Genomic DNA, 13,440 nt, shown 5'->3' with positions numbered 1-13,440 from the left:
ACTGCCAATTTGATATTAATTGGTATATTGAAGGGATGATCATTTCTTGTATTATTCTCATTTTGATATAGAAAATAAATACATGAGCAAGAAAGGAAGGATTTTTGTTGAAAAAAATACAAATTAAAAAGACTTGAATGTTTGAATAATGTACAAAGCTTAAAAAAAGAAAAAAGATTGTATCGAACTAGTATTTTGACACTTTTCAGGTTAAAGAAATATTGCACTGTCTGCAATTTGAAAATTGCAGCATGCCAAATTGCGATAATTTTCAGTCTGCAAAAGAACTGTGGCTTGGGAGGAGATTTCTTGTCCAGCGAGATAATGACTTGAATCAAACAGCGAAAGCTACGAAGAAATAGTTTAAAGACGACAAGATGAATGTTCTGGAGTGGACTCCCATTGCCCTTGTATACATGTCCTCATTGTAATTGGGATTTTTTTTTCTTTTTATCTTGGGGGGGGGTGTATGAAATGAAACACATGTTGGTCTGGGCTGGTTCTTATGTAATCAGAACAAATACCACAGAGAATTTTGGTGAAGGTTTTATCAGTATTTAAAACTTGATACCACCCAGACTTATAGGCAAGACATGATCTGAAGAGCCAGAGAGCAGGGCTTTGTTGGTGTGCATGTCTGAGTGTGTGAAACTACCGCTATTCTCTCTTGTTCTTTGCTTTGTTCTAAGTCAGTGATCATTAACTGGCAGCTTGTGGGACACATCTGGCCCCTAGAAGATTATTGAATTAAGAAAATGTAAGGAGATAAAGTATTGAGCTGTTTAGAGTTCATTAAATCCCTACACCTGTTTAAGCAACCTGTGGAATAATTCACATTGAAACTGTTTTCCTGGAATGACCAATTACAATGAATTTCACAGAAACCACCTGTCAGCCATTATTAGTAAATTACCTTATAAAGAATGAGAATCAAAACAAAAGACTTGTTTCCTGCATGTGTTTTTCACCAAATCATGGCAACTCATATTGGCATCAAACCCAGTGTTAGACAACATAACGGCCCCTGGAAATATCTAGCTAAAATATGTCAGTCGCCCCCTTGTGGCTGACTCTAACCATTAAAGACAAATCAGCATGCATTTGGAAAAAATTAAAAACATTTAAGCAACAATATGTTAATTTAGCCAAACTATTTAGTTTAGTTTCGTTTATGTAAGAGTCTGGCTTTAACTGTGTTTGTGGAGAAAACTTGGGCTCTTATGCAAATGTAGTTAGTGACCCCTGGTATAGATTTTGTAACATCCCGCCTCTCTCCTGCTTCCCGCTCTGACAGCCCAGCTGAGCAGCCTCTCCTCCCTGCCTCCTGCTGAACGCACCCAGCGAGAGACCACCCTGCAGAGTAAGAGGGCCACCGTGGAGGCCTGGCTCACCAGAGAGGCCAGCACACTACAGAAATACAGGCTTGTATGAAGACATGACACATATAAAAAACACACAAACACAACTAGGGCATGGCGAGCCATGTGTGGCACCTGCCAAATCCAGATATCTAAAAAGAAGGTCACAGTGTTATTAGAGGCTAAATTTAAAGTTTTCAAACACAGACTATTAAACGACTTTAGTATATGTAACTAAAATTGTATTTAATCAAATAAGCATTCTATTTTCCTCACAGCTACTGTCATCGTCTTGATATTAGTTGTTATTGGCCCTTGCTGATTATTTTGCCATAAATGTTGATAATGGTAGCTCCATACATAAATGTCTCTCGTTGGGGGGCTGTTGGTGTTTTTGTAGGACCTGTCCGAACAGCACCAGAAGACCCTGGGCCTGCTGAGGAAGCAGCAGACTCTGATCCTCGATGAGGAGCTCATCCAGTGGAAGAGGAGGCAGCAGCTGGCTGGAAATGGGGGTCCTCATGAAGGGGCACTGGATGTCCTCCAGTCCTGGTATATTTACTATTAATGACTATTAATTTGACTATTGAATTGTAGCTGGCATTAAATACCAAAGCTCACTGAAATCTTTCTAAAACTTGTTCAAACTTTAAAATGTTATTTGGCAAATGACAAACTGAAACAACTAAATAGTCCTATTTCACACCAAAAAACTTAACATTTTGTACAGCCTCCTTTGGCCTTGACAAGGACTTTTCCAAAGAGTCCCTTGTTATTGAGTTCCAAATAGTTTCTACCTGTTGCCACAGACTTGCTCTAGAGCAACTTTTGTGTGGTTGATCTGTGAATCCACTCAATCCCAAATTTGTTTGATAGGATTCAAATCCGGACTTTGACTTCACCAGTCCTTCAGAGTTCTTTTTCTTGGTCCAATAGTCTCTGCTGTCACAGCTTTGAAGTCTGCCCTGGGTCATTGTCTTGTTAGTATATGAACCCACGACCAATCGGATTCAGTCCAGAAGGGATTCCATGTTGCGCTAAGATATTGTGGTAGACGTTCTTGTTCATGATACCGTCAGTTTTCAAAACATTCTACAGCTTTTCTGTGGCCATACACATGACGATGCTGACAGAAGAGTTCAAACTTGAATTCATCTGTCCAAAGTACCTTCCCTGGCAAATCTGAGGCATTTCTGGATGTTTTCAGGCCTTCATAATGGCTTCTTTGTGGCTATTCTTCCCTTTAAGCCTTGTTCCATCAGGCGTCTTATGGCCATTCGTCTCTGCCTGAAGATCAGTAGTGGTCTTCCTTCTGTCTCTAGTACTTCAAACCTTGAGGTGTCTGACATCTGCTTCAGTTCTTCCCTGGCTCATTTAGAAAATGAGCCCCAGTCTCGGCGGTTGACTCCAAAGCATCCTTGACCACACTGTGAGAACACTTAATGTCTTAATCATCCAGCATCATGAAGTGCTTTAATACAGACTCTTTGATTTTCAGTGAGCTCTCCCTGTTTACCATGTTAAACAGGAATGAGTAATTTCAAACCTTTTTATACCCAAATTTGAGCCGGCTCACTGGGCTTCTCTGAGAAGTCAGAAATTAATCAAGCATAGCATTCAACCACAAAAACAAAATTTTCTGTTCAGGTATGAAAGCAAATAACTACAATTTGACATTTTAATCAAGAAATAATGACACACTTTACAATTTTTTCTCCTTTTTTTGCAAAACAGTAAATTTGAAAATTCATGGATACAAATGATTATATTTAAGCAATATGATTTTGGTTAAAGAGCTTCTTCATACTGATGCATTAACCATGACAGAAACATAAAAAACAATTTTGGTGATTACCAGGGCTGTTCATTTAGGGCAGCTGTGGCATAAACTAGAGTTGTTCTAATTCTGATACCTGTATCAGAAATACATCAGACACTGCTTAAAATGCAGATATTGGTATCGGCAAGTACACAAGTTTCTGCAGTGATCCGATACTATTTGGTTTAACTTTATGTTTTGCTTCGTTTAGCCATGCTACATGTTAAGGCTATAAACCAGAAATCAATTCTTCTCCACTTCTGGAAAGCACTGCATGCATAAGCTATCTTTTTTGGAGAGGCGACTAAGAACCAAAGGACCCACTGAAGTAGCAAAGAATAGTGGCTGAGTGACAGAGTGATCGTTAAAATGCCTTCCAGACCGACGCTGCCGTACACAACAAGAAGTGGCACAGTTTAAATCATTGCCTCTTGCTTGTTTTTCTTGGTCAAGCAAGGCCTTGTGCCTTCCCATTGACACTATTGATGACTTTGAATCCCTTGCAGCAGCATTTTTTAGCCAGCCTGGAATTCGTGTGACTTTTGGGGACTTAAATGATTAAATCCACACCAGTGAACCCGATACTGAACATCTATTTATCCACTCCTCCTGGTCCGTAAAAGTTTCCTTTTACCAGCAGACTGATGACAGTCTCACAGCCCTGCATGAAAACTGACACTGAGGGCGCCGGTGTAGCTCAGAGTCCTCGACACACTGGTTGCGGGGTTGATTCCCTGTTCCACTGCTGTTTGGTGCATGCCTTTCCCTGTTCTCTTTCACTGTTTCCTGTCTCCCTTTAGATGTCCTTTCTAAATGAATGCAAAAAGCAAAAAAAAACCTACACCCATAACATGACCTAAATTAGGCCTAGATATGCAAAAAAAGAAACTACAGAGAGTAGAATCTCTGCAGACATTTCTTCTGGTTTATTTTTGATAATTGAGGGTTCTTTGATTTTAAGTAAGCTCTATCCATTGCTAGATTAATCTGATTTATTTTGCCTTATATTTTTGTAAACAATATTCCACCTTTTTCTAAGTGTTCACTGTTTAGTAAACTTTTTTATGTGCGGGCACAGAATTTAAAAAATACTAGGCTAGCTGAAAAAGTTTGGGATGTCCAGGAGTTCATATTTTGTTGCAATGCTATCGAAACAGGTATCAATACTTGTTGATTTAGATAGTATCAAAACTCTTGTATCATGGCAGCTCTTCCTCCCATCTCTGTCCACCAGGTGTGAGAAACTGGCTGACCTAATTTGGCAGAATCGACAGCAGATCCGGCGCTGTGAACATCTAACGCAGCAGCTTCCTCTGCCAGGTCCTATGGAGGAGCTGCTCAGCAAACTCAACGCAGACATCACTGATATCATCTCTGCCTTGGTCACAAGGTGAGAACCAGACGTCCTATTTTTGTCTTTGTGGAGATTCTGTCCTGATATTCAAACCTTTATCAGAGACTCAGTCTGCCGTGTGCCTCCTCTTGCCTTAACTGCCTCTTAACCACAGAATAATACAAGTGTCTTTGCACAGTAACTGAACAAAGTAGGGTTTCAGTTTCACTCTGCATGATTACTAGTATGTGAAATAACCTAAAATGTGCAATATTCAACCTCAACATCTGACTGTGAGCAAGTACCACAAATAAAGAAGGCTGTTTTTGCACATTTGTCACCCTTAAATGTGTCAGATCATGCAACAAATTTTGATATTGTACAGAGACAGCTCAGATAAATAAAAAATGCAGTTTTTGAATGAGGATTTCATATATTAACCCTTAGAGCTCCAGCGGCATGGATCCGTGCCAGAGGCACACCCCTTTGTAAATTGATTTGTAACTTTCGAACCGTAAGTCATAGGCACTAACTTGTTTTTTCCTGTGAAAGCTCTGTGTTGTGCCTTTCTATATATGTTCTTCATGCATTCGTAGCTCGTACAGAACATTTTCTAGTGAGCCAAAAACTTGGCTGACTTCCCAGGGTCTCTGAAGACAGGGTTGTCGTATACAACATGAAGCGACTCAGTTTAGAAAAATGTTAATAACTTTTAAACCATACGTCGCAGACACTTACTCTTTTTTTCTGAGCCGATCATTTTGCTGTTCGTTTCCTACCCTCGATGTCTCTGTAGCCCTTAAGGAAGCCATTGTAACGAGCCCAAAAGTTTGGTGACTTTTCGGGGTCTTTAAATTTCAATCAATGAAAATCTTTGAGTTTCAAATTCCGATTTGTTTTTTTATTTTGTCTTCAGAGTCTTATAACTTTTTCATAATCCAAGTGACATTACTGTTGTAGATAAATTCTTAAAGCCCAGGTTGTCCTGAAAAAAAAAGATGTATAGAAATTGACTGTGCACCACAGGGTGGATGTTTTACAAGCTTTTTAAGAAAAAAGTTCAGGTGAGACATAATGGTGAAAAAAATAGCTGTGAGCTCTAAGGGTTAAGGGAACAAAGGCATACAAATCTACCTGAAAAGTAATAGATCCCCCTTGTTAAATTATGAATGACCTGTGACTTACCACATTTTTTGAAAAGCTGAGCTCAAGTTCACTTGCCCTACCAAGGCCTGATTACTGCCAGACCTGTTGAATACAGAAATCCCTTAGACAGAACCTGTCTGACAAAGTAAAGAAGGCTAAAAGATCTCAGAAATTACCCCATCATGGCGCCATCTGAAGAAACAGAACAGACAAGACAAGAACAGACAATAAACAAAGTCATTGACATCAATAGTCTGGAAAGAGTTACAAAGCTATTTCTAAGGCTTTGGGACTCTAGAAAACCATGATGAGAGCCATTATCCACAAATGGAGAAAACTTGGAACAGTGGTGAACCTTCCTAGGAGTGGTCTGCCTACCAAAATGACTCCAAGAGTGCATTGAACCTCATCCAGGGGGTCATAAAAGAACCCAGAGACACATCTAAAGACCTGCAGGCCTCACCTGTAAAAAAAAGTGTACAAAAACTTGAAACAAACTAACAGAGAAACAGTAGCAGTCAGTAAATTGCGAATGGTGTCACACAACACTTGCATACTGTCCATCTAAAATTGGTCAGTTTGCTTCTGTACAGTTTTTTTCACAGTTTGGCACATTAAACTCTGATCTTACCCGTGCTTCTTTAGCTAATGTCTGCCCAGCCTTGCTCATTGTGACAGGAAATATGTCTTCTTTTAAGAGATCCAGATCTTTTGGCTCAGCACAGTAGAGCTGGTTGTTTGTCTCCCAGATGGCTCTTCATTTGGTACCAGTTTGGCTTTTTAAATGGATTAGTTAACAACAAATGATGGAGGAAAGGAAGCTGGCAATTAAACAAGAGCTAGCTACCACAGCCAACATAAAAGAGCCATTTTGTAGCACTGGCTCATTCATGAACGGCACATCATTACTTGGTTGCCTACCCTACAAGGTCTATTCGGTTGGTAGTATATTACTGTTTTAATTAAAAGCATTTTTGTTTCATTTCATTTCATTTTATTTAATTCATACACCAAGTAAACAACAGACATTAAACAAAACAGCTAAGGAATGATAGGTGCATGAAAAGGACATCCCAGGTAAGCTTCCAAAAGCTTTTAAGAGGGTGTCCTTACATTTTAAGAGGGTGTCCTTACAAAATGAGGAATTTTTATACACTTAAAGGGCTAAGCTAGCCTCTTAGCTCAGTACAAGACCCCTTAAGACTCTTGTCTCCCTTCATCTGGCTTGACAACGGTGAATGCAGGACTGAGGAGTTTGTGATATTGAGCGTGTCCACGCCAGATAAATTGGTTAAAATGTGGGGGGAAAATCACAGTTTGTAAAGAAACATTTAAATGTGACAAATATGCAGAAAATGAATAAATAAATAAGGAAACACAAACACTAAAGTCAGGTTTAACCACATCCTGTCTTTGTTTACTTATTGATAACATCCTAATGATTTCCATCTCTACACATGAATGAAGCGCTGTCTGATTGTTGTTGTTGTCTCTATTTAAGTACCTTCATTATAGAAAAGCAGCCACCTCAAGTACTAAAGACTCAGACCAAGTTTGCTGCCACGGTTCGCCTTCTGGTGGGCGGGAAGCTCAACGTCCACATGAACCCTCCTCAGGTTAAAGCTGTCATCGTCAGCGAGCAGCAGGCAAAAGCTCTGCTGAAGAATGAGAGCACGCACAGGTGAGGAAATACGATTGATGATGACTTTAAATGTTGTCACACTGCTGACTACTACTAATGATTGTAGCTTTTGCTTTGTTTAATAATTAAACATAAAGGAGCAGCTTGATACGGGTGTATAATCATGCTAATATATTCTGTTTTCTCTGGCACTTATAGTGAGAGCAGTGGAGAAATCCTCAACAACAACTGTGTGATGGAGTATCACCAGGCCACAGGAACCCTCAGTGCTCACTTCAGAAACATGGTAGGCTCTTTCTTGTTTTTGTTAGTTTTCCTATGATGTTTGGAAACTGTAACTTGTTTTCAATTCACCACAGTTATCAAACCCACATTGCATACTGTCTGGACAGTGTTCACTGTAATATTAAATCAGGGCAATCACGAACAGTTTGATTGTAAAAACTGAACAGTATTATGATCCATGGGAAGATCTTAAAACAACTCTGGATCAGTAAGTAGTTGGTCATCTCACAACTGGAAGGTCGTGGGTTTGATCCCTAGCTCCTGCAGTCACATGTTCATGTGTGCTTGGGTGAGACACTTAACCCCAGTTTGCTCCCACTGCTTTGTCAGTGGTGTGTAAATGAGTATGGATGTGTTTGAATAAGATTTGTTAATACTGGTGGATAATTCTCCATAGCAACTTCTGCCATCTGTGTGTGACCTGAGATGGAAAAGCACACTGAGTAGTCAGATGACTAGAAAAGCACAATGCACGCTCAAATCCATTTACCATTTTTACCATCAAATCATGCTTTCATAGTCCTTGCTTTATGCACTACAGAGCACAGTCTTGTTGGAACAGATAAAGGCCTTCCCAAAACTGTTGCCACAAAGTTGGAAGCATAGCATTGTCCAAAATGTCTCAGTATGCTGAAGCATTAAGATTGGCCTTCACTGGAGATAAGGGGCCAAGCCCAAACCCTGAAGAACAGCACCATACCATTATCCCTCCTCCACCAAACTTCACACTTGGCACAGTGCAGTCTCTTTGCATCCACCAAACCCAGACTCAACCATCTGACTGCCAGAGTAGCATGATTAGTCACTCCACAGAACACGTTTCCACTGCTGCACAGTGTCTGTGTGCTTTACAACACTCTATCTGATGCTTGGCATTGGACTTGATGATGTGAGGCTTGCATGCAGCTGATTTGCCATGGAAACTATGGAAACGCTGGTGACTTTCACTCACCGTACACTTTAGCAGTCGCTAACCCCACTCTGTGATTTTACGTGGTCTTAGGCTTAATGGCTGAGCAGCTGTTGTTGTTCCTAAATGTTTCCATTTTCTGATTATATCACTTACCAGCAGGGATGAGATTTCTCAAACCTTCATATTCCAAAGGTGGCATCCATCAAAGTACCACCCTTGAAGTGTCTAAGTTCTTCAGATCCATTTTTTATCACAACTATTTGCAAGTGGAGGCTGCATGGCTAGAATTTAATAATCAACAGGTGTGGCCCAATATTTTTGTCCATATAGTGTATTATTTGTGCCTACCCCTCGTTTAGACTTTGCTTAGACTTTTTTAGAATAAATTGAAAGATGTCCACATTGTTTTGTTTAGGGCTGGACAATTAATGGCAAATTAGATTAAATTGCAATCTGGCCTGATGCAATTTTCAAATCGCAGAGGTTGCAGTATTTCTTTTACCTGAAATTTGTGCCAAAATACCAGATTAAAACTGTTTTTGCAGCAGGGGTATTATGCATTACATGTCATGCAATCATTCTAGTGGCATATTTTTGGGGTAGTGTACAAGAAAACCACATTGTCTTCATTTTTTATGTTTTCTTATTAAATATGAGAAGTATATAAATTTATCATTCCCTTTAACAAACTGTTCATATCCAATTTGCTGAATGGGTCAAAAATCATCAAAATAAGATATTTTTTCAAAATTGTTCAGCCTTAGTTCAATCTAATATTGTGCTGGTTATAGCTTTGAATGAATTCTTGTTTTTTTTTTGTTAAAAATGTATGATAAGGAACGAATCGCATATTATATCGCGATGGCAATATTGGGATAAAATTGCAATAAAAATTTTTTCCAAAATCTTTTAGCCCTAATTTTGTTGCAAAGTGAGGAAAAATGTCTTCCAGCCTAACTGTATAGTAACCTCTTGAGGTGATATTTTGTCCTTAAACAGCTTCATATTGCAGCAGAATGACTGCCAAGAGTTTGAGCCAAACCACAGGGACCGAAAATGTGAAAAGAGGAAGGTACATGACAGCTTTGGGCACACCCCCTTCCTTTTTATAGCCCTTTCTTAAACCTGCACACACAATGATAATTACACAAGCTGGGACTTTCTGTTCTTAATTCCGGTGGCACGGTGACAGGAAGCAACTGTTCCGTTGAAGGGTTCCCTGAAACGAGAGACTGATGAATGAATGGTTTCTGTAATGTGTGCATTTATGTGTGCAGCAGTGGAGTAATGACTCTGAGACTGATGTCAAAATGACTCTAAATATGATAACAATTGTGCTGCTGTCTTTTAAACAGTTAAAATTCTGTTACTTTGACAGCATGACCATTTGAACTGTCAAGTTGTAAAGAAGTTGTAGCCAGCATTTTCCATCATCAAAATCAAAAGCAGGCCAACAAATCTCTTTTCCCTCTTTTATGTTTTTTTTTTTTCATTGTAGCGCTTAAAGGTTAGAATGAAAAAATAAATTTAAAGACTTAAGCAACATCAAGGTCACTGGGGTGAGGTTTCTTGTTACTACAGCTTATTTTTATTTAAAGGAGCACAAACATAGTCTTATTACTGTGAATCATGACATATCCAAAGACTTGTGTTTAATTTGCTCATGAGGTTTCGGATTAACCCAGACAGGCCGTGTTTCTTTAAATAAGCTTATTTGTCTGAGATCATGTTCCATGTCTTAAACTCTCTCTGTTGTGTTTGTTTGCAGTCTCTGAAGAGGATCAAGCGTTCAGACCGTCGGGGCGCAGAGTCGGTGACGGAGGAGAAGTTCACAGTTCTGTTTGAGTCTCAGTTCAGTGTGGGGGGAAACGAGCTGGTCTTCCACGTCAAAGTAATCAGATTACACATTCAGTTTGTTTTAAATAAGGTTTTGTCTTGACTTCTCTAAACCCTGTATACTTTAAGTACTGAATATTTCTTAGTAATGATTAATTGTAATGAATCCAGGCTCTTGTTTATTTTGCTCTTCCTCTTGTCATGCATTTCACCTGCAGACTTTATCGCTACCTGTGGTGGTGATCGTTCATGGCAGCCAGGACAACAACGCGACAGCAACAGTCCTGTGGGACAACGCCTTCGCTGAGCCTGTGAGTTTGTTCATAAAATGCTTTTTATTAGGGGTGTACGGAGACACTAAGCTCACAAGATGAGACACGATTTTACTCTATTTTTAACCTTTATAACATTTGACTGGATATTTAGTAAAGGGAAATTTATAATATGCAAAGACTGCAGGTAAATTTTGACAATTCAACTTTAAATCCTCTTGTACTGAATATCACTGGTCCTAACATACACCGCGTTCCACATTATTATGCAAACAACGTTTTTCTCTGATTTTCTAAATATCAATGCAAGTGACAGTCATAATATCTTTCAAGTCATCAGCAGTTAGAGTATAATTCAAATGTTTTTGAACAAACTTCATAATGATAACTATTATTTTTTTAAAAATAAAAACCTCAAAATGCACTTTTTCACATTATAAAGCAGGCCACAGGTTTCAGCATTATGGGAAAGAAAAAGGATCTCTCTGCTGCTGAAAAGTGTCAAATAGTGTAATGCCTTGGACAAGGAATGAAAACATTCAATATTTCAGGAAAAATTAAGCATGATCATTGTACTGTGAAGAAATTTGTGTCTGATTCAGAGCACAGACGGGTTTGTGTAGATAAAGACATAATGAGGAAGGTTTTTGATGGACAAATACATCAGATTAAGAGAGCAGATGCTAAAATGCCATTACAAAGCAGCAAACAAGTATTTGAAGCTGCTGGTGCCTCTGGAGTCCCACCAACCTCAAGGTGTAGGATCCTCCAGAGGCTTGCAGTCACGTATAAACCTACTATTCAGCCACCCCTAACCAATGCTCACAAGCAGAAATGGTTGCAGTGGGCCGAGAAATACATGAAGACTCATTTTCAAACAGCCTTGTTGACTGATGAGTGCTGTACAACCCTGGATGGTCCAGATGGAGGAGTAGTGGATGGTTGGTGGATGGCCACCATGTCCCAATGAGGCCGGAACGTCAACAAGGAGGGGGCGGAGTCATGTTTGGGCCAGATGCATGAGGAGAGAGCTGATAGGCCCCTTTAGGGTCCCTGAAGGTGTGAAAATGACCTCGGCAAAGTATGACTGACCACTTTCTTCCATGGTACAAAAAGAGAATCGTGCCTTCTGTAGCAAAATTTTCTTCAAGCATGACAATGCTCTATCTCATGCTGCAAAGAATCCCTCTGTGTCATTGGCTGCTATGGGCATAAAAGGAGAGAAACTCATGGTGTGGCCCCCATCCTCTCCTGACCTCAACCCTACTGCGAACCTTTGGAGCATCCTCAAGCTAAAGATCTATGAGGGTGGGAGGCATTTCACATCAAAACAGCTGCTCTGGGAGGATATTCTGACATCCTGCAAAGAAATTCAAGCAGAAACTCTCCAAAAACTCACAAGTTCAATGGATGCAAGAATTGTGAAGGAGATACCAAAGATGAGCTCCTATGTTAACATGGAACTTGTCCTGTTAAGATGTTTTTGATTGAAATAGCATTGATTTCAGTAAATATGACCCCCTGATGCTGCAATTTCTACAAATGACCATTTTCAGTTCTTTACAACTTATAAAATGTTTTAAAAAGCTGTTGTGCTTAATAATGTGGAACAGTGCATTTTGAGGTTTTTGTCATTATGAAGTTTGTTCAGAAACATTTGAATTATGCTCTAATGGCTGATGACTTGAAAAATATTCTGTCATTTGCATTAATATTTAGGAAAATCAGAGAAAAATATCATTTGCATAATAATGTGGAACGCGGTGTAGTTCGTCTTATCTTGTCGGGACTCAAACATGCATTTTAACAGCACTTCATTTAAAATATCTATGCATGTCAGTATTGTGTCACCCCCCTAGTACTTCACCTCCTATTGCTACAATCCCAGAAATATTAAAGCTGCTTGAAGCTGCCAGTTAAATTGTATCCTCTATTTTGAAAAATATCTGTCTATAATAGACTGAAACAAAGAAGCTGCATCACTTCAACAAAAGTTGCGTATTTCTTATCCTCTATCAAGTCTCATCAACATTATAAACATACTGATTTACTGATTTCTACTGATTATTTTCCCTGAAATTTGGGTGGAGGTAGTAGCGTACCAATCCGTCCTCAATCAAACTGGACTACCACATGAAAACTAGGCTTTTGAGGATCGTGAAACTGTAAAATAGGGTGTGTACATGATTGACTTTGCTCTAGAAACTCAGGGCATGCTGTGAGAAAAAGAGGATGTCAAAAGTCATTTATGGTTAGCCAGAATAGAAGCTGAATTTTGCCCGGATGTTGACAGTTTGTTTGAACCGGCCCACAATCTGCTTGAACTGTGCTTCAAAATTGAGTTTGGGGTTTTGCAAGTCAATAACTTTCTAATCAACATTACAGTATTAGTTCCATAAATGCAAGATTTTTTTCTGTTCAGTTCCACATTAATCTCCTGTGCCAGTCTTCATGGCTCTCAGTTTGTTTCACTTCCTTTGTTTATGTCACAAATAAAGATAACTGAAATTTTTGCAATCACATCCTGTTCTTATTTAGCTTAAAGTCATGAAATCAGCCAGTTTAATACAGTGTGGTGTTTTCAAAATCATTTAACAAACTTAACATTTACTTGACAAAATAAAACCAAAAAATTAATTTAATATCAATGTGAAAACTGATTTCTATGAAGTAATGCCAGTTAGATAAAAAATATGTCATGTAAAATAAGTGACTGCAAGTGACCCGCTTCAAGTCAGTATTTAGTAGAGTCACCTTTGGCTGCAGTCACAGCACTGAGTCTGTGTAGATAGGTCTCAAACAGGCTTACACATCTGGACACTACAGATTTTTCTTT

General features: G+C 39.1%; 1 protein-coding gene across 3 annotated transcripts in view; it reads left to right on the top strand.

Moving 5' to 3' along the window:
* LOC121528063 (signal transducer and activator of transcription 5B-like) overlaps positions 1-13,440 on the top strand; it is a 36,507-nt gene that overhangs the window by 12,582 nt on the left and 10,485 nt on the right. For all 3 annotated transcript variants that reach the window (XM_041815186.1, XM_041815187.1, XM_041815185.1), the window contains exons 6-12: positions 1,295-1,425; positions 1,759-1,910; positions 4,412-4,567; positions 7,158-7,337; positions 7,497-7,584; positions 10,265-10,387; positions 10,551-10,643. In XM_041815186.1, coding sequence (XP_041671120.1) covers positions 1,295-1,425; positions 1,759-1,910; positions 4,412-4,567; positions 7,158-7,337; positions 7,497-7,584; positions 10,265-10,387; positions 10,551-10,643 — 923 coding nt within the window. The remainder of the gene's footprint in view (positions 1-1,294; positions 1,426-1,758; positions 1,911-4,411; positions 4,568-7,157; positions 7,338-7,496; positions 7,585-10,264; positions 10,388-10,550; positions 10,644-13,440) is intronic.

Source organism: Cheilinus undulatus, linkage group 20 (genome assembly GCF_018320785.1).
Source record: "Cheilinus undulatus linkage group 20, ASM1832078v1, whole genome shotgun sequence".
NCBI classification, from domain to species: Eukaryota; Metazoa; Chordata; class Actinopteri; order Labriformes; family Labridae; genus Cheilinus; species Cheilinus undulatus.
The sequence above is the reverse complement of the archived record's forward strand: the minus strand, read 5'-3'. Positions and strand labels throughout refer to the sequence as shown.